The sequence below is a fragment of the Ursus arctos genome, unplaced genomic scaffold (genome assembly GCF_023065955.2).
Source record: "Ursus arctos isolate Adak ecotype North America unplaced genomic scaffold, UrsArc2.0 scaffold_30, whole genome shotgun sequence".
In the NCBI taxonomy this organism is placed as follows: domain Eukaryota; kingdom Metazoa; phylum Chordata; class Mammalia; order Carnivora; family Ursidae; genus Ursus; species Ursus arctos.
The window spans coordinates 17,548,298-17,573,754 of record NW_026622986.1 but is presented as its reverse complement, the minus strand read 5'-3'; the positions used below and the strand labels follow the sequence as shown (position 1 = coordinate 17,573,754).

At 41.5% G+C, this 25,457-nt stretch overlaps 1 protein-coding gene across 21 annotated transcripts in view; it reads left to right on the top strand.

The window, feature by feature from the left end:
- Window positions 1-254: 254 nt before the first annotated feature.
- The window catches only part of MLLT10 (MLLT10 histone lysine methyltransferase DOT1L cofactor), a 232,109-nt gene continuing 206,906 nt past the window's right edge, over window positions 255-25,457 (top strand). For 5 of the 21 annotated variants that reach the window (XM_057304622.1, XM_048219379.2, XM_057304619.1 and 2 more), the window contains exons 1-3: window positions 258-662; window positions 796-955; window positions 3,840-3,919. In XM_057304622.1, coding sequence (XP_057160605.1) covers window positions 796-955; window positions 3,840-3,919 — 240 coding nt within the window. In that variant the 5' untranslated portion in view covers window positions 258-662. Of the gene's footprint in view, window positions 663-795; window positions 956-1,332; window positions 1,820-3,839; window positions 3,920-23,292; window positions 23,470-25,457 lie in introns of those variants that run through there. The other 16 variants (XM_057304611.1, XM_026478961.4, XM_026478956.4 and 13 more) reach the window with 13 other exon arrangements.

Here is a 25,457-nt window from a genome sequence, read left to right as displayed (position 1 = left end):
AGGGGAGTCAGTCCCCCCCCCGCCCCGCTACTCTGATAGAAACGCTTCCCCGCCGGTCTTCGGCGTCCTCCTTCCCTCCCTCCCTCCGAGGCCCGTTTAAGACGTGCACGCTCAGCCCGCGCGACCGGCGCTGCAGCAGGCGGCCCCAACGTCCCCGCCCCCGCGTGCGCGCCCCCGCGTTCTCCCGTTGGCTCGTTCCGGCCTCAGCGCGCCGCCGGCTCCACTCGCCCCCACCCCCTAGCACACCTCGGCGGCTGCGAGCGGCGCGGGGGAGGGGAAGGGGCCGGGAGGTAGGCCCGGGCTGCGGGCCGGACGCGGCGGCGCGCACGCAAGCCTTGCCTCTCCCGGGCCCTCTCCCTCTCGCCGGCCGCAGGGCGGGCGCGCACGCCGAGTGACGCTCGGAGGAGGAAGCGCAGCCCCCTTCCCCTCCCTGGCTGCCCCTGGCCCAGCGGGAGCCCCCCCAGTGCGCCTGTGCGGAGGCCTACTTGATTATGTGTGCCCTCTCCGGGCTCCAGCGTTAGCGGCCGGGTGGAGGTGGGGAGGGAAGAAGACGAGGAGGAGGAGGAGGCGGAGGAGGCGGTGGAGGGGAGGTGGGGGGAGTCAGCAAGGACATGGCTCCTGACTCCTGTGCGGAACGTGAGTGACTGAGCGGCAAAGCCCGAGTGAGCGAGCGGCCGAGCGGCGGGCGGGGGCCGGGGACGTAGGGAAGGGAGCGGGGGTGCGGGTGGCTCTGCGGGGGGAAGCACTAATTGGCTTGCATGTGTTTTTTAATGGTCCCCCCCAACTCCCTCTTAGATGGTCTCTAGCGACCGGCCCGTGTCACTGGAGGACGAGGTCTCCCATAGTATGAAGGAGATGATTGGAGGCTGTTGCGTTTGCTCAGACGAGAGAGGCTGGGCCGAGAACCCGCTGGTTTATTGCGACGGGCACGGCTGCAGCGTCGCGGTGCATCAAGGTAAACACCCAACCGCCCGCCGGGCCGAACCCGGCCTGCTCCCAACCGTCACCGCTTCCCCCACCTTGGCAGCAACTGCCAGTTCCCCTGCCGCCCCTCCCCCCGCCCCGCCCCCGCCCCCGCCCCGTTCCGCGGCCCGGGATTGACTCGGAGGGTCCGCGGCGGGGCGGAGGGGGTGTGGGCTGTGCATGTGGGAGAAAGTGCGTGTGGCCTGGACTGTCATGTGATTCTGCGCTCACTCTCTCAAGTGTCATTTGGCCGCCGCCTGCGCCCGGAGCCGTGGGGCTGGAGACTTCCGAGACCGTGGTTGGAGGCGGGGGGAGGGGCGCGGGTTGCGGGGCCGCGGGGCCGCGGCCTGCACTCCCGGTGGGTGGGTGTGCGCCCCTCGGGGGAGTCACGGTGGCCGTGGGTTTGGGGTGGGATCGTGGAGGCCCCTCCCCCTTCGCTGGCTGCTCCCGTCTGCCGCAGTGTGTCTGGAGACTTCCTGTGGTATGGAGTCAGGCTCGGGAATGCCACTCGCTGCGCCGGGGCGGGTCGCGGAGGCAGGGGGGTTGCCTGGGCGCTTTAGATTAGGGAGGGGAGGCGCCGCTGCTGCACCCCAAGTTTTCTGGCGGAGACCCTGCTCCTGCGGACTGGGAGCTTCCTGCGGACTGGGAGCTTCCTGTGGAGAAGACGGTGGCCTTCCGCCGCCGCGGTCGTGCTGCTGCAGGAGTGGCTTGGCTGAGCTGCCCGGGGCTGGTGGATGAGGCTGTTGAGGCTGCATCTGGCCACTTCCTCAGCTTAAGTGACTGAAGAGAAGAGGAGGTGGTGGTGCGGCCAGTGACTTGGGGAGCATCTTAGCTTATTTCTGGGTGTTTCCGTTCGGTGAGTTTTTTGGATATTACGAAAAAGACACGAGTAAGAGAGTTTTCTGGCCATTAAAGTGTCTCACTTTTTCTATTTCATGTGGTAAGGAGACAACCTAGATAATTTTTGGGTGGCTCTTCTACTCTCCCTGTTACTCACTAACCCGCCCTGCTTCCCATTTCTCAATTTGGCATTGAGTGATGCACATATTTAGTAGTGTATTGGAAAGGATATTATCAAATGAGACGAAGCTTGAACATAAGGGGCTAAAGTGCATTCTTTATAGAATGAAATCTCAGAATGGGTAAGGGAGACTTAGGAAATAGTGAATTACCAGAGTGCAGTTATTCTCATTTGTTTTTTGACAAACACCAAAGTTGCACACCTTTTAAGGAGTGAGAACAGTGTGTGTTGATACTGAATTTTAGGGTATTAGACCTGATACATAGCGTTTCTATCACAGTGTTCACTGGCATTTGTGGAGGTATTTCTTAGGAATTGGATTCTGAGTTTGAATAAGTAACGTCATCTCCTAGTATAGAAAACATTAATTTAAGCTTTAAGTTTTCTTGTAGAGAAGTAGTACTTCTGGGTTAAAATAAAAGTTTTTGTACATTGATGCAGTGTTTCTTGACCGATAGGACATTTTTACACTGATGTATTTACAAATTATAAAAGGAATTACGACTTGGTTTTAAAAAATTTGTGTTTTATATTCTCTTAGTGTTTTCCAATATTTAAGATATTTCAGGATTCCTCTGAGCAAGCTCATGCAAAACCGTCAGTTGGTTATTAGTGTTCTAGGTTTTTGGGAGCATTTCAGTTTTGAGTTAGTTAAATATCAATCTTTTTTTTAAACTAGAGTGAGATTTACATCTACTAAAATTGCTTGTTGGAACATTCACATCATATTTTTAGAAATAAATTTATGCTTTTTAAAATAATGGCTTTATTGAGATGTGATTCATATACCATACAGTTCACCCACTTAAAGTGTACAATCTACTGGTTTTAGTACATTCACAGAGTTTTGCATCTAATTGCCACACAATTCTAGAATATTTTTTTTTCTTTATTTTTTAAGATGGGGGAGGACAGAGGGGGAGAGAGAATCCTAAGCAGACTCCATGCCCAGCACCGAGCAGGTGGCAAGGCTCAGTCTCACAACCCTGAGATCATGACCTGAGCCAAAATCAAGAATCAGACTCCTAACCAACTGATCCACTCCTGTGCCCCAATTTTAGAGCATTCTCAATAACCTAACAAGAAACCTTGGACCCGTTAACAGTTACTCTCCATTTCTCCCCAACTCTCTCAACACTAGGCAGCCACTAGTGTACTTTCTATTAATTTGCTTATTCTGGACAATTTATACAAATGGAAGCATGTCACATTTAAGAATACATTTCATTTTCTTTTCTGCAATATTTGCTCATTTTGACAGGTGATTTGGAAATATTTTCCGACTTATCTAAAATGTTTGCTATTTAAATTGCAGGATATAGGAATGAATGAATTTCTGAGTTATTCTTTGTAAAAAAATCTGTGTTAAATTTTAGTCAATATTCTTCCTATCAAAAAATAGTAAGTATAATTTATACTTATTTAAAATAACAAAAGGCTGGTCTTTTAATGTTTTTATTAAAATGTCCTACAGGAGTGCCTGGGTAGCTCAGTTGGTTAAGCATTTGCCTTCGGCTCAGGTCATGATCCCAGGGCTCTGGGATCGAGCCCCATGTTGAGCTCCCTGCTCAGCGGGGAGCCTCCTTCGCCCTCTCCCCATTGCTCCTCTTCTCTCTCTCTCTATCTCTCTTTCTCAAGTAAATGAAATGTTAAAAAGAAAAACCCCAAAATGTCATACAATTTTTATTAGGTGGTAATGTGGTAAATAAAAATATAAAATGTTTTCATTCTTTGCAAAACGAGTATTTTTATGTGAATAGTCTGAAGTAATTATTTTAAGAGGGCTTTGGAAGGGTATTTGATTTTCCATAATTTAAAAATTTTTAACATTTTAAAATCTTTTATTTCCCAATAGCTTGCTATGGCATTGTTCAAGTACCCACTGGACCATGGTTTTGCAGGAAATGTGAATCTCAGGAGAGAGCAGCCAGAGTGGTAAGAACTGTTTATCAAAAACATTAAAATACTTCAATGAGTAGCTTAGGACGCTACACACTTATGTTTCAGTTTGAAGGGTTTTCAGTCTTTTGTTCAAATATTGAATTTGGGCCAAATATTGACTTAACAGTTTTAAATCAATTTTATAAACTGAAAAACAAATTGAACCACATAAGTATATGGTGAGGGATACTTTGAATGGATAAAACATAAAGTTGTATTTGGGCTTTAGCTCTGCCTACTGTTTTAAAGGGTTAAATTGGCAGTAGAACATGAGGAAGTAAGGGGGATAATTCTGCTAGGTTCTGTTTAATGAATAAAAAAACAAGAGTTTAACCACTATATTCTTTTTACTGCATCAGCACATGTATAGTTTAACTTTGAATGCTCAGTATTTTCAGACATTCAGTCCTTTTAGCAAGGCAACATAGAAATTTTCTTTTTTTGCTTGGCTGGCTACCTTTCTGAACACTTCTGTAAACTAAGTCCTTTTAGCAAGGCAACATAGAAATTTTCTTTTTTTGCTTGGCTGGCTACCTTTCTGAACACTTCTGTAAACTAAGTCATGAGGGAGATATATTTGTTCTTTGTGGCCCAAAGCGTTTTTTTCAATTGAACTTCCGGAAATATCAGGGAGAAATAGATTTAATCTTTATTAATCATAGAAAAGTATTACCATTTTCAATGTAATAGTTCCTTCTTTTTTGGAAGTGTTGACTTCCAAAGTTAGAAACTCTGTGACTTCACAGAGTTAGAAAACAAACCTTTCAACTGCTACCTACATATGTAGCATGGAAGCTTTTATTTTTGTCTAGGCAATTTTTGATTGGAAATAATGGTTGAGTAGCCTATCTAGGATTGTGAGACTCAGAGCAGTATTCTGTTCATGTGTTTCATCTGTGTGTGAGAATGCACTGTAGCAGAATTATAGTATACTAGCATTACAATAATGAGAAGTAGTAAGTAGAGGATGAAATCAGTAATACAAACTTCAGGGCTTGATGTATGCATAGGTCCTTTTTGTTTTTTTCCTGTTTGTAGCATGTTATGGTTTTGGAGTTGATGGGTCACCAAACCAAGGAACTTATGCCTTAATTCATTAGTAAACAGTGATGGTAAGGTGAGGCTGTTCCAGTGGGTGTCACAATAGATTCAAAGCCAGAAAAAGATTAGAAAATAGGAAGGTGGAGGGGCGCCTGGGTAGCGCAGTCGTTAAAGCGTCTGCCTTCGGCTCAGGGCGTGATCCCGGCGTTCCGGGATCGAGTCCCACATCGGGCTCCTCTGCTAGGAGCCTGCTTCTTCCTCTCTCACTCGCCTGCTGTGTTCCCTCTCTCGCTGGCTGTCTCTCTGTCACATAAATAAATAAAATCTTTAAAAAAAAAAAAAAAAAAAAAAGAAAATAGGAAGGTGGATATCAAGAGGGAAGATAAAGAGGTCTGCGAGTGGGGTGTGGTAGAATGCCAGTATTATTTGCCTTAAATGCCACTTGTTGCCTGTTTTTAATTCCTTTATTCTTTCTGAGGGTATGGCCAAGATACCAAGGTGAATTGAGGTAGTTATCTTACAAGGTATATTGAAGAACACATTTTATTTTGGCTTTATTTCTTAGGATATGGGGGCCATTTGAGGTGGTTTTTTTTTTTTTTTTTGAAGATTTTATTTATTTATTTGACAGAGAGCAGAAGCTGGAGAGGGAGAAGCAGGCTCCCCACTAAGCAGGGAGCCTGATGCGGGGCTCAGTCCCAGGACCCTGGGATCATGACCTGAGCTGAAGGCAGGCACTTAACCGACTGAGCCACCCAGGTGCCCCCCATTTGAGGTTTTATTTTATTTTATTTTGTATTATTTTTTAAAGATTTTATTTATTTATTTGATAGAGACAGCAAGAGAGGGAACACAAGCAAGGGGAGTGTGAGAGGGAGAAGCAGGCTTCCCGCCGAGCAGGGAGCCCGATACGGGCTCGATCCCAGGACCCTGGGATCATGACCTGAGCCGAAGGCAGACGCTTAACCGACTGAGGCACCCAAGCGTCCCAGAAAGATTTTATTTTTAAGTAATCTCTACACAGAGCAGGGGCTTGAACCCACAACCCTGAGTTCAAGAGCCTTGCGCTCTACTGACTTAGTCAGGCACCTCAAGGGCATTTTAATATAAGGATATGGAAGCCAAGAAGTCTAACATGGAAATGTATTCATGACTTAGAAAGGGAAATGAATTAATCTTTTTTTTACAGATTTATTTATTAGGGCATCCGGGTGGCTCAGTTGGTTAAGTGTCTGCCTTTGGCTTGGGTCATGATCTCAGGGTCCTGGGATAGAGCCCCACATTGGGTGCTGTGCTCAGCAGGGAGTCTGCTTCTCCCTCTCTCTCTCTCTCTTTCAAATAAATCTTTTTTTTAAAAAAAAAGATACATTTATTTATTTTAGACAGTCCAAGAGCCTGAGCTAGGGGAGGGGCTGAGGGAGAGAATCTTTCAAGCAGACTCCCCACTGATCGAGGAGCCAGCCGGGGGCTCTGTTCCACAGCCCATGAGATTATGAACTGAGCTGAAACCGAGAGTTGGACACTTAACTAACTGAGCCACCCAGGTACCCCAAATTTGTCTTACTTTTAAAGTAAATCCTTCCCTTTTGGTAATTATCATTTTGTTTATTTTAAAAATAATTTCTATGCCAGGGTGGGGCTCGAACTCATGACCCTGACATCTCTACTGACTGTGTCACCCAGGCACCCCAAGAATTGAATTAGTTTTAATCTTTTTTTTTTTTTTAAAGATTTTATTTATTTATTTGACAGAGATAGAGACAGCCAGCGAGAGAGGGAACACAAGCGGGGGGAGTGGGAGAGGAAGAAGCAGGCTCCTAGCAGAGGAGCCTGATGTGGGGCTTGATCCCATAACGCCGGGATCACGCCCTGAGCCGAAGGCAGACGCTTAACCGCTGTGCCACCCAGGCGCCCCTGAATTAGTTTTAATCTTATTTCTGCTTTTATTTATGTGTCTGCTTTATTCTTTTCCTCTCTGAAGGTTTTCTCCGCTACTCACTGTTCACTGTCGATTCTATGTTAAATGTTCTATAATAATTATCTGGTTTAATCATCTTATCAAACCTTTGAGGTATTTTGTTTTTCTCATTTTATGGATAAGGACATCATAGTTAAGAGAAATGCATATCTAGTTGGGGGCTGGGCTATGATTAAGCTCTCAACCATTATGTTCGGTATTGCCTCCTGTGGTGAAAGTGGCCATACTTCAGCTCCTGATATTTTCTATTTCCTGTCTCAAGACACTAAATCTCACTCTAAGTCTCATGTTCCTTTGGGTTAAAAAAAACAACAAAAACCAAAAACCAGGTTGGCTTCAGTAAGGTGCCTAGCTCTGGATCAACTAACCATGGCTGGACAGTAGGGTTGCTTAGACACAGAGAGATGTCTGTGGGTTTGGGATAGCTCACTTCTCAGAGAAGGGATTTATTAGCTGTTTGTACCTTGGCAGAATAATAAAGTTGTAATTTCAGACAAGTAGTTTGGAGTATATAGAATGGTTTTGAAGGGGGAGGTTAGAAACTGAAAGACTTAGGATATTACACTAAAAATGTGAGAGTAGAAAGGAAGGGAGGGAGCGTTTTGAAGGATGAAATGACAGAAATGGATATTGGGTAAAGGGAATAATCAGAGTTCTTAGTATCAAGGTTAATCACTGGAGTTGTGATACCATTAATAGTCATAGAGTAATGGTAATAGAGAAAGGACAGCAAATTTGAAGAATAAGGGAAGTTCTGTTTTGGACATGTTGGTTTTGATGATGCTAGGAGTTTTCATTGGAAATTTAGGATTAAAGGAATGGAGTCAAGTTAGAATTGGAGCTGCATAGAAGGAAGACTGGAAATCAAGTGATACTATATATATATATATAATTTTTTTTTTTTTCCGGAGAAAAGAAAACCGAAGACAGCTGTGGCGAATATCCACATTTGGGGAGAGTAAGAGAACAAGTTACCAAGGATGGAAACTGAACTGTCAGGAAAGGAGAACCTGCAGTAGTAACAGACAGTTGGTTTCTCAAAAAAGAATAGTTGATAGCGACATCACTGTAAGGATGCTGAAGAACTGAGAAAAGTTTCTGAGACCACAGTTGTAGTTCCTTCGTTTGGGCAGAACTCTCGTTACAGGGTACTGGAGAGAGTAGAGATTGCAGGATTAGGCTGAATATTGAAAAAGTAAGGAAAGAGGAAAGTAAAAGAGATCTAATTTTGTTGGTTTTTAAGGGAAACTCTTTGTAGTTAGGCATTCATTGTTCAGAAAAAGCGCTTGATGGGGCACCTGGGTGGCTCAGATGTTTTAGTATCTGTGTTTGGCTCCGGTCATGATCCCATGGTCCTGGGATCCAGCCCTGCATCAGGCTCACTGCTCGGGTGGGAAGCCTGCTTCTCCCTCTCCCTCTTCTCCCCCTGCTTGTGTTCTCTCATGCTCTCTGTCAAATAAATAAATAAAATCTTAAAAAAAAGAGAAACATTTGAATTGCTTTATTTACCTCAATTGAACATGTATTTTTGCTGAAGATTTTTTCTTTAAAGATTTTATTTATTCATTTGAGAGAGTGAAAGAGAAAGAGAGGGAGAGAGCACACAAGTAGGGGGAGAGGGAGAGGGAGAACCAGATGTGGGGCTCAATCCCAGGACCTGGAGATCATGATCTGAGCCGAAGGCAGGTGTTTAACCATCTGAGCCACCCATGCTCCCCATGCTGAAGATTTTTGATTAGGCTTAACACTGTTTAGTGACCACTGTCTGGTGGTTAGAGGTTAAAACTCTCATGGCTATTTTGTATTTTATGGGTATTTGTTCTTAATTACCACAGGCTGAAGAGACTTATTAGAAATGTTATATATTTATATACTTTTAAGGGGATGAAGAGGATATGTTAGATTTTAAATATTCTACTTTGAAAACATGGTGGGAGTGGATTGTGCAAAAAAATAAAATGTCAAAAGCCCATTAAGAATTTGCATTATATATTTATTTATATTTTATTTTTTAAAAGATTTTATTTATTTGACAGAGAGAGAGACAGCGAGAGAGGGAACACAAGCAGGGGAAGTGGGAGAGGGAGAAGCAGGCTTCCCGCTGAGCAGGGAGCCGGATGTGGGGCTGGATCCCAGGACCCTGGGATCATGACCTGAGCCGAAGGCAGACGCTTAATGACTGAGCCACCCAGGTGCCCCAAGAATTCGCTTTATTTATTTATTTATTTATTAAAAATTTTTTTTTAAAGATTTTATTTATTTGCAGACAGACAGCCAGTGACAGAGGGAACACAAGCAGGGAGAGTGGGAGAGGAAGAAGCAGGCTCCTGATGGAGCAGTGAGCCCGATGCGGGGCTTGACCCCAGGATCCTGGGATCAGGCACTGAGCCGAAGGCAGACGTTTAACAACTGAGCCACCCAGGCGCCCCGGAATTTGCATTATTTAGGTATTGCTATCCAGCTCTAAATGAAAAGACCATTTTCTACAGGATGTGACATGTAACTTTTTCTTACTGTTCTCCTCTTTTTATTGTAGTTCTTCCTCACTTCTTAACATTGTTGGGAAAGAGCTGCTGGATGGAATGTAAATCAAGATTTTAGGAATTGACCTAGGGTTGCACATTTTATTTTATTTTTTAAAGATTTTATTTATTTGTTTGACAGCTAGAGTGTGCACAGGTAGGGGGAGTGGCAGGCAGAGGGAGAGGGAGAAGCCAGCTCTCCACCGATCAAGGAGCTTGATCCCAGGACCCCCTGGGATCATGACCTGAGCTGAAGGCAGACGCTTAACTGACTGAGCCACACAGGCACCTCCACACATTTTATTCTTTAATTTTTGCTTAATGAAGATATATAATACAAAAAAATCACTATGAATCTATAAAACCATCTGAACTATATACTTTATTATGTATTTACATTTAATTTTATTTAGTAAAATTAATGTATATTTGTCATAAATAGGTATGAATATAGAACATAAAATAAATATTCCCCACCCAGAATGAACTATGGTGGATTCTCCCCCCTCCCCCCAAAGATTTTATTTATTTATTTGACAGACAGTGAGAGAGGGAACACAAGCAGGGGGAGTGGGAGAGGGAGAAGCATGGTTCCTGCTGAGCAGGGAGCTTGATCAGGGGATCATGACCTGAGCGGAAGGCAGACACTTAACAACTAAGCCACCCAGGTGCCCTAAGGTGGATTCTTCATATTTTCCCCAAATCTTGCTGGCGCCTTAAAGTAAGAAACAAAAAAATTAAGTTGAAATGCTTTTTGTTATCTTCCCCAGTCTGAGTCATCCATTATCATTTTAGTGTCTGTTGGGATCATTTCTCTTTTTTCTTTCCAGTTTCGTTGGGATATAATTGACCTGTAACATTGTATTGATTTAAAGTATACAATGTATTGATATATATATATATATATATATATATATATGTATATATTGCAAAATGATTACTACAGTGAGTTTAGTTAACATCCATTCTCACATAGTTGCAATTTTTTTTTTTTTTAAGATTTTATTTATTTATTTGAGAGAGAGAGAGGGGGGGAAGAGTGCAAGAATGGGATGGGGTGTGTTGGGTGGGTGGGGAGGTGGGTCAGAGGGAGAGGGAGAAGCACGCTCCCTCCTGAGCAGGGAGCCTGACATGGGGCTTGATCCCAAGACCCTGGGATCATGACCTGAGCCAGAAGCGGATGCTTAACCACTGAGCCACCCAGGCGCCCCTTCAGTTTTCTTTTCTTTTGATGAGAACTGTTAATTTATTCTTGAGGGGGAGCCTGGGTGGCTCAGTTGTTAAGCATCTGCGTTCAGCTCAGGTCGTGATCCCAGCGTTCTGGGATCGAACCCCGCATCGGGCTCCCTGCTCAGCAGGAAGCCTGCTTCTCCCTCTCCCACTCCCCCTGCTTGTGTTCCCTCTCTCGCTGGCTGCCTCTGTCTGTCAAATAAATAAATAAAATCTTAAAAAAAAAAAGATTTTTATTTATTTGACAGAGAGAGAGGCAGCGAGAGAGGGAACACAAGCAGGGGGAGTGGGAGGGGAAGAAGCAGGCTCCTAGTGGAGAAGCCTGATGTGGGGCTCGATCCCAGAACGCTGGGATCATGCCCTGAGCCAAAGGCAGTCGCTTAACGACTGCGCCACCCAGGAGCCCCAAATAAATACAAATCTTAAAAAAAATAAAGATTTATTCTTGAGGCACCTGGTTAGCTCAGCTGGTAGAGCATAGGATTCTTAATCTCCGGGTTGTGAGTTCAAGCCCCATGTTGGGTGTAAAGCTTATTCTCTCTCACACACACACACACACACACACACACACACAAAACTTAAAAAAGATTTACTCTTAGCAGCTTTAATATATACAATACAGTATTGTTAATATAGTCACCATGTTAATTATAGTCACCATTATAGTCCATTCCCAGAATTTACCGTATAACTGGAAGTTTTTACTTTTGATCGACAACCTCACCGTTTTTCCCCACCAACCATCCACTGCCTTTGGCAACAGCCACTCTGTTCTCTGTTTCTATGAGACTGGTTCTTTTAGATTACATATATAAGTGAGGTCATATAGTACAGATGTTCCCTGACTTAGGAGTTTTTGATTTTACAGTGGTGTGAAAGCAGTATGTATTCAATAGAAACCGTATTTCAAATCTTATATTTTGATCTTTTCCCAGACTACTGATATGCAGCATAATACACTTGTGATGGCGGGCAGCAGCAGCTAGCCAAATGCTGCCAGTCAGCTGCCGACTCATTCAGGAGGGCAAACAACAGATATACTTAGAACCATTCTCTACCCTTACAAGCACTCTGTTTTTCATTTTCAGCGCAGGAAATTATGTAAGATATTTAACACTTTGTTATAAAATAAGCTCCATGTTAAGATGATTTTGCTCAGCTGTAAGCTAATGCATGTGTTAGCACATTTCACACTAGGCTAGGCTATAATATTTGATAGGTGTATTATATGCATTTTTAACTTAGGATATTTTCAACTTACGGGTTTATTGGGACAGAACTCCATTGTATATTGAGGAAGATCTGTATTTGTCTGATTTGTTTCACTTAGCACAGTGCCCTCCAACTGTGTTGTTGCTAACAGCATGATTTCCGTCTTTTTTATGGCCAAATAATATTCCTGTGTGTGTGTATCTCACAGTGTTTTAATATTTATACCGATGTATGTATTCATAAATATCATTTAGTGTTATTTTATAGGAATGATGTCATATTGTATATATGTTCTGCAACTTGTGGCATAGCTGCATTAATACATACTCAGTTCATTGTTTTTGTCTGCTTTTTAGTATTTTGTCACAGAATGTACCACAGCTTAATTTTTGTCTTTAATTTCCTTATTGATTGTCATTTAGGTTTCTGATTTTTCACAATCACAAATAGTGCTGCAGTGAACATACTCGTAGACATAGTGAAGCTTGGTGTTTTTATTTACCTTTTTAGAGAGATAGTGGGAGAGGAGTAGAAGGAGAGGGAGAGAGAGAGAATCTTAAACAGGCTCCATGCCCAGTGCAGAGCCTGATGGTGGGGCTCAATTTCACAATCCTGAGATCATTACCTGAGCTGAAATCAAATTAGGAGTCAGATGCTTAACCAACTGAGCCACCCAGGTGCTCACAAAGCTTGGTGTTTTTAAAAAATATAGTCTGAGAGTCTGTATTAATAGGCAGGTTTTAATTTGTTTACATTTATAGTAGTGACTGGTATATTTGGGCTTATTTCAAAAGTTTTATTTTCTGTTTTCTATTTACCATACTTTTTTTCTCTTTTCCTTCAATTAGAGTGATTGAATGTTCTTTATTCCTTTTCTTTCTTTAAACACTTTAAAAAATTTATTTATTTATTTGAGAGAGAGAGAGCACACAAGTGGGGTGAGGGGCAGAGGGAGAAAAAGACTCCCTGCTGAGCCTCCATCCCGAGACTCAGGAATCATGACTTGAGCCAAAGGCAGATGCTTAACCAACTGAGCCACCCAGGCGCTGTTTGGAGAGTATGTATTCTATTTCTTTTCTTTTAGTGATTGCCCTAAAATTTGAATTTGCATACTTTATATTTTCAATGAGTCAAAAAGTAATACAACCCAAGATCTCAGGATGCCTTGTATTCCCCTTTGCTCTGGCAAAATCTGTGTTATTGTTGTCTGTATTTTAATTCCACCCTATTTATTTGTTTGTTTGAATGGGGAGAGTGAGAGGGAGAGAATCCCAGGTAGGCTCCTTGCCCAGCATGAGTCAAATGTGGGGCTTGATCTCACAACCCTAAAATTGTGACCTGAGATGAAATCAAGAGTTGGACGCTTAACTGACTGAGCCATTCAGGTGCCCCAAATTCCACCTTACTTTTAATCTCCCAAATTAGTAGTTGTGGTTTTTAAAAAATTTTTTAAATTTAATTTTTTTTTTTTTTTTTTTTTAAAGTAAGCTCTATACGCAGCATGGGGCTTGTACTTAGAACCCTGAGGTCATGAGTTACATGCTTTACTGACTGAGCCAGCCAGGTGCCCCAGTTGTTTTTTAATAGATATTTGTAATTTAGACCTAACATTACTGAAGTTTTGCTCAACTCAGTTTATGGGTTTTCTTTTCTTTTCTTTTCTTTTCTTTTCTTTTCTTTTCTCTTCTTTCTTTCTTGTTAATTATTACATAGTTCTAGGGTTCCCCTCTGGAGTCTTTGCCTAGTAAGTAGTAAGCAAGCTATATTAATCTTTTTATGTCTAAGAATGTTATTACTTTGCTCTCTTCTATGCTAGTTTGAGTTCTAGAGTCATAGTGATTTTCCTGTAAGTAAAGATTTTATTCTAATTTGTCTTCTGGTATCTAATTGTAGTAAATAGAAAATCTTATGATACAGTGCTTATCCTGCTTCAGGATTGATTTGCTTTCTCATTCTGTGGACTCCGTTTTTTTTTTTCCATCTTGGAAAATTTTCTGCTCTCCAAGTATCACCTCATTTAATTTTTGTCTGGAACTGTTACTTAGATACGTGCTTGGGATTCTTGTTCTTTTCTTTATGTCTCTTATTATTTTTAAAATTTTTAAAGATTTTATTTATTTATTTGAAAGGGAGAGAGAGCGCGCGCGGAGAGAGAGAGAGCACACACTTGCACGAGAGAGAGAGAGAGAGAGAGAGAGAGAGAGAGAAAGAGTGCGAGCGCGCGAGCGCTCTTGCAATCAAGGACAGGGAGAGGGAGAAGTAGACTCCCCGCTGAGCGGGAAGGCCGGCCTCGGCTTGATCCGGGATGCTGGGATCATGACCTGAGGTGAAGGCAGATGCTTCACCGACTGAGCCACCCAGGTGCCCCTCTTCATGTCTTTTAATTTCTCTTTCATATTTTCTATTTTCTCTTTCCATTATGGGTAATCTCTTTAGCTCTGTCTTTAAATTTATGCTTATTGTTAACCCAATCAGTGAATTTCTTTTCTGAGTAAATCATATCTACAATTCCTATTTTATTTTTTAATTTGCTTTTTTTTTCATAATATTTTGCTGTTACTGCCTTATGGATGATATTCCTTTATTATTTGAACATTTAAAACATACTTATTTTAGGGACACCTGGCTGGGTCACTTGGTGGAGCACGTGACTCTTGATCTCACAGTCGTGAGTTCAAGTCCCACATTGGACATAGAGCTTACTAAAAAAAAACTTATTTTAATACTTACCAAGGATTTTAGAATTTTTTCATTTGTTTATGTTTGTTAAGTCTGGTGGTAGACATCTTCATATTCTTTGTAATTTTTGGTTGTGAGCTAATTCTCAGGAGTTATTGTCTTCTGTGGATTCCTGTTCCTCTAGGAACACAGTGAAGATGTTCCTGTTGGGGGGGGGGCTCTGTGCATTTGCTGCCTCTGAAGAACATGTTTGGCCCCTAACAAAGACCAGATTACAGTAGCTTCTGCAAATTAGAAATTTGCAAATTTACAAATTCTTTCATCTAAAAGGAGTTCAAAAGGCCTTCTAAAGCTTTTTTGACAACTGTGACATCTTTAGGGGTCAGGCTTTTTTGTCCTCCAACCTTAGCACATGGTTTTCATTTTCAGGATTGTCCCATAGTTAGAGCATGGCAGCTGGAACTGCAGTCATCGTGACCTGCAGAAGAAGTTCCAGGCAGAAGGCGGGGGGGGGGGGGGTGGATGGTAAAGTTAAAAGTGGTTTTCCTCCCAGCTGACTTCTTCTCTTATGTTTTCCTGAACTCCCAGTCAACGAATTATGGTTAATTTTACTGACTTTAAATTGTTGGATTTCAAAATATGGGTCAGTTGAAGAACTGAATAAAATTGGCATTTTGTTAGGAGGGAAAACGGTAGAATGGTTTTGGGGTTAGTAACCAGCAGACTCTGTCAGAGTTTGCGTAATGGAGTTCACTGCTCCAGACTAATTTTTAAGTTTGTTTTTTGACTGGAATCTGGTACACTTTAGATGATGGATTTTGGGCCCCACACACTCTCAGCATAGGCTTGAGTTTCTGGTTTTTCTAGAGTGACCCCTCTGCTCATGTCCAGAACCAGCATCTCACTTCAGTGCCCATTCTCTAGTCTTATTGGTCTAGGTAATGTTTTTCTAGGATAGATTCCCCTTTGGTTGTGTAATAGGCCTTTAGTAGCTCCTGTCCTTATGCAGGGAACCCAGTTAGAACTTTGTGTGTGTGTGTGTGTGTGTATCTAGGGTCTGTGCTAGAGTCATAGTCAGTTCCAATCTCTAGGGTATATATATTAGATCTGATATCTTCATTAACTGCCTCAGCTTCAACTCATGTTCATTTTTTTAGCTTTTTAAAATTTCTGCTACCTGGAGATTGACCTTTATCTACATAATTAAAAATTGTTTTCAAGTTTATTTATCTTTGATTTCTGAGTTCAGGAAGGCAGTTGCAGTTTTAAAATTTCATATATAACTTTATTTCTGTACAAGCTGTTTAGCTTGTATACTTTAAATAGAACTCAGAGTTAAACATCTGCTAGCATTTTTTCTCCTGTTGCTGATTCATATCTAATATTTGCCTTTGTAGCTTTAAGAGGTGCTTTTAGAAAGTTAACAGATTTAGTGCTTACCACCATAGACAAAATAGTAAATGGCCAATTTCTGTTGTCTCTTGATTCTTCTTTTACTGTGAGAAAAGCCTAGCATAATGTCTGATGTGACATAGGTGCTTAATACTTGTTTTATCCTTTTCTAACCTGCCTATGCAACTACGAAGAGAAATGAAATCATAGGAATATATGGATACTTTGCTCAGCGTATGGTATCTATTTATTCCTTTTTTTAGTTTAGATTTTATTTTTAAGATTTAATTTCTGTGTTTATCAGAGTGATAACTGCATAGTCAGAGTAGGTATTACTGAAAACTTCTCTCACACAAAACAGTACCTTGCTGCTTGACTCTTGAACCCTAAACTCATTCCCCAGAAGGAGCCTTTTTTTTTTTTTTAATTTATTTGACAGAGATAGAGACAGCCAGCGAGAGAGGGAACACAAGCAAGGGGAGTGGGAGAGGAAGAAGCAGGCTCATAGCGGAGGAGCCTGATGTGGGGCTCGATCCCGTAACGCTGGGATCACGCCCTGAGCCGGAGGCAGACGCTTAACCGCTGTGCCACCCAGGCACCCCCCTTTTTTTTTTTTTTTAAAGATTTTATTTATTTATTTGACAGAGAGGGAGACAGCCAGCGAGAGAGGGAACACAAGCAGGGGGAGTGGGAGAGGAAGAAGCAGGCTCCTAGTGGAGGAGCCCGATGTGGGGCTTGATCCCAGAGCACCGGGATCACGCTCTGAGCTGAAGGCAGACGCTTAACAACTGCGCCACCCAGGCGCCCCCAGAAGGAGCTTCTTTTGACTGCTCCTTCTCGTATGTATAAGGAGCTATTGTTTTCTAAAGTTTATTAAAAAAATTTTTTAAAAAGATTTTGTCAGAGAGAGCACGTGTACATAAGTGGGAGGAAGGGGCAGAGGGAGAAGAAGGAGACTCCCCGCTGAGCAGGGAGCCTGCCATGGGCTGCATCCCAGGATCCCGAGATGATGACCTGAGCCTAAGACACTTAAGCAGCTGAGCCAGCCAGGCACCCCTATAAGCAGCATCAGTTTTAGTAGTTGCGTTTCAGCATATCACAAATTTTAATTAAGTCAGTGGTGTTAAACGGTAATATATACACTATTATTACTATTTAAATGTTTTGTTTATTTGTGAGCCAAAAGTATACTGATTTTTTTTTTTTTAATTTCCCTGGGATTAGTAATCTTTTTGTATTTTCAGTTTCCTTATATTCTTTTTTTTTAAAAATACCTTAATAAAAATCTTATTGCATTTTTTTTTAAGACTTTGTCAAAGAGACCAAAGAAAGAGAGTGAGCACAAGCAGGGGGAGTGGCAGGCAGAGGGAGAAGCAGGCTCCCCGCTGAGCAAGGAGCCCAGTGAGGGACTTGATCCCCAGCCCTGGGATCATGACTTGAGCCAAAGGCAGACGCTTAACTGACTGAGCTACCCAGGTGTCCTTTTATATTCTTTAAGGCTGAATCTTTGTATATCCTCTAGTTACTTCTTCATATAATCTTCCAAATGATTAATGAATCAGGTAGTCTATTAATAAAATTTTCCATGAATTCACTTTTCCTTTTCCTCTCTCTCTCCTCCCTTTTTTCTCCTCCTCTCTTTCCATCTTCTTCCCCTCTCCTTCCCTCTTCCTCCCTCTTCTTTCTCTTTCCCTCCCCCTCCTCTTCTCTCCTCTTCTGCCTCTCCTTTTCCCTCTTCTGCCTCCTCTCCCTCCTCTTCAATTTTTCCCTCTTCCTTCTTTTTTTTTTTTAAGCTAGTACACCTTCTGGGTACCATCTCCCTGCTGTCATCTGGGCTGATTTCTCTTTATCTTTCCTTCACTGTCATCTTGGGAATTTCTTTTTTCTTTTTTATAAAGATTTTATTTATTTATTTGACAGAGAGAGAGACAGCCAGCAAGAGAGGGAACACAAGCAGGGGGAGTGGGAGAGGAAGAAGCAGGCTCCCAGCAGAGGAGCCTGATGTGGGGCTTGATCCCAGGACTCTGGAATCACGCCCTGAGCTGAAGGCAGACACTTAACGACTGAGCCACCCAGGCGCCCCATCTTGGGAGTTTCTTTATTTCTTGCTTATTTTGGATTCTGTTTTATAATACTTCACTCCTGTGTTTCTTCATCTTTAGTGGTTTATTTTCTTGTTTTGGTGGACACCTCTAGTAGCTTCACAGGAAATGGTGTGTGAGAAATAATTTTTTAAATGTTTTGTATGCTTGATAAAATTGGTAGCTTTACCATCTTGATTGATAATTTGGCTGAATATAGAATTCTTGGTTGGAAATAAATTTTTTTTTTTTAAGATTTTATTTATTTGAGAAACAGAGAGAGAGTGCATGAGCAGGGGGGAGGGATAGAGGGAGAGGGAACAGTCGGCTCGCCACTGAGCAGGGAGCCCAGTGCTTGGCTCTATCCCAGGGCCCTGGGACATGACCTGAGCTGAAGGCAGACACTTCACCCACGGACCACCCAAGTGCCCCTAGAAACCATTTTCTTTCAGAATTTTGGGTATTTGCTTTTTAGGTTCAGTGTTTCTGTTCGAGACCCAGTAAAGTTCTGATTTCTGATACTTTGTACATGATTGTTTTCTCTGAATTTTTTTTTTTAATCAAGGTTATTTCTGATATTTTTCATGGTAGTGTATTGTACTGGGCACACAGTGGCCCTTTTGATTTGGTAAATCACGTTAGGGAACATAAGTTCAGTTAATGGTAAAAATTTTTTTAAATTTTTCAATTTTTAATATTTTGTGTTTATTAAAGATTTTATTTATTTATTTGATAGAGAGAGGCAGTCAGACAGGGAACACAAGCAGGGGGAGTGGGAGAGGGAGAAGCAGGCTTCCTGCTGAGCAGGGAGGCTGATGTGGGGCTCGATCCCAGGACCCGGGGATCATGACCTCAGCGAAATGCAGATGCCTAATGACAGCTACCCAGGTGCCCCAATATTTTGTGTTTAAATTATCTATTTTCCCCCTACTTTCTGAGGCACTTCCTTACTTTGTCTTCTAACCCTTCACCTAAATTTCTAAAGTCTGTTATACTTTTACTTTCCAAGGGCTCTTTCATACTCTCTGTTCTTTATTTTTTCCTTCCGTTTTTATTTCTTGGATGCATATCTTTTTTTCTTTTTTAATTGAAGTGTAATTGACACATAATGTTACATTAGTTTCAGGTGTACAACATAGTGATTCCACAACTCTCTATGGTATGCTATGTTCACCACAAGTACAGCTATCATCTGTCACTGTATAATGCTATTACACAATCACTGACTGTATTCCTTATGCTGTGCCTTTTCATCCCTGTGAGTTATTCATTCCATAACTGGAAGCCTGAACCTCCCCCCCTCCCCCGCACCCATTTTGCCCATTCCCTCAGGCAGCCACCAGTTTTCTGTATTTATGGGTCTGTTTTTGCTTATTTTCTTTGTTCATTCATTTGTTGTGTTTAGATCCCTTATAAAAACAAAATTATGTGGTATGTGTCTTTCTCTGACTTATTTCACTTAGGATAATACTCTCTAGATCCATCCCTGTTTTTGCAAATGGCAAGATCTTATTCTTTTTTTATGGCTCAGTAATACTTCATTGTGTGTGTGTATGTGTGTGTAGACACACTACATGTTCTTTATTCTTTTATCCATGGACACTTGAGTTGCTTCTATATCTTGGTTATTTATTTATTTATTTTTAAAGATTGTATTTATTTATTTGGCAGAGAGAGACAGCCAGCGAGAGAGGGAGCACAAGCAGGGGGAGTGGGAGAGGAATAAGCAGGCTCCTAGCAGAATCCCAGAATGCTGGGATCATGCCCTGAGCCGAAGGCAGACACTTAACGACTGCGCCACCCAGGCGCCCCATATATCTTGGTTATTTTAAATAATGCTGCAATAAACATAAAGGTGCATATTGTTTTCATTTTCTTTTGGTAAATACTCAGTAGTGGAATTACTAGATAATCTACTAATCTATTTTTAAAAAATATTTATTTATTTTGAGAGAGAGAGCACGTGCTCAAGTTGGGGGAGGGGCAAATGGGGAAAGAGAATCTCAAGCAGATCCCCTGCTGAGTGTGGAGCCTGATGCAGGGTTTGATCTCACAACCCTGATATCGTGACCTGAGCCGAAATCAAGTGTCCGTCGCCAGGTTCCCCGTGGTAATCTGCTTTTAATTTTCGAGGAACTTCCATTTTGTTTTCCACAATGGCTGTACCAGTTTATTCTCCTAGCAACTGCACGAGTGTTATCTTTACTCCATATCCTTGCCAGCCCTTGTTATTTCTTGTGTTTTTGATACTAGCCATTCTGACTAGTGTAAAGTGCTATCTCACTGTGGTTTTAATTTACATTTTCCTGATGATGAATGATGTTGGGCATCTTTTCATGTGTTTATTGGCCATCTGTATGTCTTATTGGAAAAATATCTATTTTAGGTACCCGTTTTTTTTTTTAAACATTTTATTCTTAAGTAATCTCTATACCCAACGTGGGGCTTGAACTCATGATTCTGACATCAAGAGTCCCACGCTCCACCAGCTGAGCCACCCAGGTGCCCCAGCTCTGCTCTTTTTTCCCCCTGCTTACTTTTTAATTGGATATCTTGGTGTTGAGTTGTAGTTCTTTTTTTTTTTTTAATTTTGTATATCTTTTTTATTTTTTATTTTTTTAAGTAGTTTCCACACTCATGACCCTGAGATTGTCACCTACCTCCCAGCCAGGTGCTTCTGTTCTTTATATATTTTGGATATTAATCCCTTATCTGATAACATCATCTCCAGATACTTTCTCCCATTCAGTGGGTTGCCTTTTCATTTTGTTGAAGATTTCCTTTGCTGTGCAAAAGCATTTTATTTTGATGTAGTCCAATGATTTATTTTTGCTTTTGTTTCCCTTGCTTGAGGAGACCTATCTAGAAAAATGTTTCTATGGCTGATGTCAAAGATATTAACTGCCAGTGTTTTCTCCTACGAGTTTTCGGGTTTCAGGTCTCACATTTAGGTCTTTAATCCATTTTGAGTTTATTTTTGTGTAACTAAGAAAGTGGTCCAATTTTGTTCTTTTGCATGTAGCTGTCCAGTTTACCCAGCACCGTTTGTTGAAAAAAATGTCTTTTCCCCATTGTATATTCTTTCTTCTTCTGTTGTAGATTAATGGACCATAAAAGCTTGGGTTTATTTCTGAGCTCTCTATTCTGTTCCACTGATATGTGTGTGTGTTTTTGCACCAGTACCATACTGTTTTGATTATTATAGCATTGTATATCTTGAAATCTGGGATTGTGATAACCTCCAGCTTTGGTCTTCTTTCTCAAGATTGCTTTGGCCATTTGGAATCTTTGTGGTTCCATACCAATTTTAGCTTTATTGTAGTTACGTGAAACATGTTGGTATTTTGTTACAGATTGTGACCTGCTTTGGGTAGTGAGGTTCTTTTAACAATGTTGGTTCTTCCATTCCATGAGTATGGAATATCTTTTGGATGCAGTTTTTCTCTTAACTGTGAGGATATTTGTCAGAAGGTTTTGCTTTGTTTTGTTTTAGGTCTCTGAAGTTTTTGTCTGCTCCTGGGACTCTTTTACCCAGAATTTCTTTGTACCATTGTTTTGGCCTGTCTTGTTAGAGACCTTGTTTAAAAATGTGACTCTTGGGGCGCCTGGGTGGCACAGCGGTTAAGCGTCTGCCTTCGGCTCAGGGCGTGATCCTGGCGTTCTGGGATCGAGTCCCACATCAGGCTCCTCTGCTATGGGCCTGCTTCTTCCTCTCCCACTCCCCCTGCTTGTGTTCCCTCTCTCGCTGGCTGTCTCTATCTCTGTCAAATAAATAAATAAAATCTTTAAAAAAAAAAAATGTGACTCTTAGCTACATATTTGAATTTCAGACAAACTCCTGATGAGTTGATTGGAAGCTCTGTGCGTGTGGGTGGGGATTGTTGCTGATTGGCTTCCTTATAGATGATCTAACTGGAGACCACCAGCGGGTTAGCTTATTGAGAAGGAAATGTTCCAATCATCTGTTTGGTTTTGATAAACTTGATTATTCAATATTGTTTGAGCCAGATGTTTGCTGGAATTTCACTATTTACAGTTAGATTTTCAGTTACTTATTTTTCGGTATGGTACCCCTTTCCTCAGCTGTGCCTGGTACCCCCAAACCCAGATTTCCTTGTTTACCCTTTCTGCAGTTTTCCAGGATGGGTGGTTGAGAAGGAGATTAGTGGGAATTTTGGTGGTTTTTCAGAGTGTATCCTCTCTCTCCTGTTTTTAGCTTCACCTGAACCCATTCCTTTTGGATACATATAGCACCACTGTGCATGTATGACTCCCCAGCTCTGATGCCTGGTACCTAGAATTCCTCCAGTTGCTGCTATATAGTCTAAGATACATTGCTTTTGGGCTTATCTTACTACAGCAACCTTTTCTGATTTGTTAAGCATTTACTACTTGTCTCCTTTCTAGCTTCCGAAATTTTATAGCTGTTGTCTTATGTTCTTTTTCTGTTTGTGGCTTTATGTCCTTTTATCTCATTTACTGGAGTTCTAGGAAGGAGAAGAGGTAGTTTTTAAGTGGAATTAACTCTGTGCTTGTGATGTGGTCTTCTACCATTTCTTCCAGGGTCTTTTTTAATGTTTTAGTGTGTTCTTTCTACTTGCTTTTTTTCCCCCCACTCACTTCACACACATTTTTGAATTTTCCCATGGAGTCTACTTTCCCTTTACATTTTTTACCTTTCATTTTTTGTCTTTTCTCTTTCGCTAGGAAGCTTCCTGGAAGAATAAAGCTGTAGTTGGTAACTCCGCTTCCGTTGTTTACTGTAGTCTAGCCTCTTAGTTGTGCATAATGATTGAGATACAACTTAGTTGTCATTTTAAGCAATAGCATATGAAATCTGCCTTTGCTATAATATTCTCATCATGGACACGTGTCCATTTTGTCTTCCAGTGACCCTTATATAGAAGTCCATGTACAAGAAATTCTTTTAATAACTTAGCTTCAGGAAAATTGATGACTCCCTCGAGGATCCTGGTATATTTCCTCTTTTTTGATAGCTCCCGGATACACATTCTGTTTTTTCTTTTTGTTCTGGCTACCAGGCAGCCCAGAACCAAATCTGGTCTTTAGTTACATCAGTCGTATTAATCTGATTATTAGTATATTTGTTTCTTCCTCCTCCTCCTATGGGGTTTAGTACTTCACCTCTTATCTCTGTTTCTCTGCGTGTTGATTTCATTCTCTCATACTACAGACTCTCTACTTCATGAGGCTGGAACCATGACTGCTGGCAGCTCTTGGCTCTCATCTTCCCAGCCCCTTCTACCAGAAGAAGGGGCTCTCTTGAAGAATCCTGGGAAGGACTCTGATTGGCCTGTCTTGGATCATGTACCCACCATCCCTGTGGCTGGAGTGGGGAGGGTACTATGAATGGCAACCCTCACTAGAACTACATAGTTGGAGTCAGGGGTAAGAGCAGTTTCCCTAAATCAGGGGGATGTCCTTCATACTGGCTATCAATGTTCATTTTTCTATTTTTTGTTGTTATAATACAGTTTGTAGACTGCCTCAGATCCTTTTCTGAAAAAAGTTTGGGTGTAAATAAATGCATAAGATATCACAAACTCCTGTTCAGTCGCCTTTGATACCATTATATTTGGCTCTTAAGTCCACCACTATTGATTTTGCTGTTAACTTAAAATGGACAAATCCAAAAGTTTTTCAGTTTTATTCTATTTGATCCACTTTCAGCATTTAAAACTGTGATTACTTCATTGCTCTGTGATCACTAGTGCCATTGCAAAAACTGTGATCACTCCATTCCAGCTCTCTCTTCTCATGACTTTTGGGAAGCTGCTTTCTTCTCTTACCTCTTTAAACATTTCCTTTGGTTTCCTATTTGGCATTAATTACTTAATTCTTTAAAATTTAAGTTACATGATTGCTTTTCTGGCTTGTTTTATTTGGTTACCTTACTCTATGAAAACTTAAGATGCATGCTTGGGGATCTTTTAAGCATCAATATCACCTGAACAGTTTTATTCTAGCCTTCAGATCCATATTTGCAGTTACCTTCTGGATATTTCTATTTAGGTATCCTAGGCATCTTAAATTTGATTTCTCTACCACTGTAGTCACTGGCATAATTTAAGCTTTAATTTTTTTGTCTAGATTATTATAACAGCTTAAATTAACTTATTTAGTTTTTGGTAAGATGATATATTGTCATGGTTCAAAAAATATAAAAAGATAAACAGTGGGCTGCCAGGGTGGCTCAGTTAGTTAAATGTATGACTGGCTCAGGTCATGATCTCAGGGTCCTGGGATCAAGCTCCAGGTCAGGCCCCCTGCTCAGCGGGGAGTCTGCTTTTCCTTCTCCCTCTGCCCCCTGCGCCTCTCCCCCCCCCACTTGTGCTCTTTCTCAAATAAATAAAGTCTTAAAAAAAAAAAGATAAACAGTAGGTGTACCTGGCTGGCTCAGTTGGTGGAGATGAGACTCGGTCTCGGGGTTGTGAGTTCAAGCCCCACATTGGGTGTAGAGATTACTTAAAAATAAAATCTTTGAAAAAACAAAACAAAAGATAAACAGTGAAGGTTTTTCCTCCTAAACCTCTTATTTGCCTAGGTTTGCTTCCAGACTTCCCATTGTTACTATTTTTTAATTCATTTTCCTAGTTTGTATATGCTTTACCTACATAGACTCTTATTTTTATTCCATTTCTGTAAAATGTAGCACATTACACATACTTATAACAGACTTCTCCCTTTTCTTTTTTACATCTCCCTTTTTCAGTACAGTCCGTGTCTATACTGAAGATTTCAAGATTGTCTCCTACAAAGCAAATGTAGTTGTCCTTTCCAGTTTCCTGTAGTGCTTCTTAACTGTTGGTGGAGGAAGACTTTTTTTCTGGTCCGTAGTATTTTTACTAAAAGGATTGTATTTTACACTGACACTTTTTTTTTGAAGTCATCTCTCTCCAACATGGGGGCTTGAACTCACAACCCCAAGTTGCACGTTCTATCAGCTGAGCCAGCCAGGCACCCCTGACATGTTTAATTTATGCATGGAGTACGGCTGGGTACACACCCTTCCCCAATACCCCATCCCCAGCAATAATAAAAGTCTGGGGGCTCCTGGCTAGCTCAGCTGGTAGAGTATCACAGTTCTTGATCTCAGGATCATGCGCTTGAGCCCCACGTTGGTGCAGAGTTTACTTAAAAGAAAAAAGTTTATTTCTGCAGTTATGCAGTAGAGCCAGAAAGTTAATGGTATTATGGGGCACCTGGCTGGCTCAGTTGACAGAGCATGTGGCTCTTGATTTGGGGTCATGAGTTCGAGCCCCACGTTGGGTGTAGAGATTACTTAAATAAAAAAACTAGAAAAGAAAAAAAAAGTGGTGGTATTGTTCTAGAGCCAGCTAGATTACAGCTGCCCTAATAAGATGTAAACTTTCTTT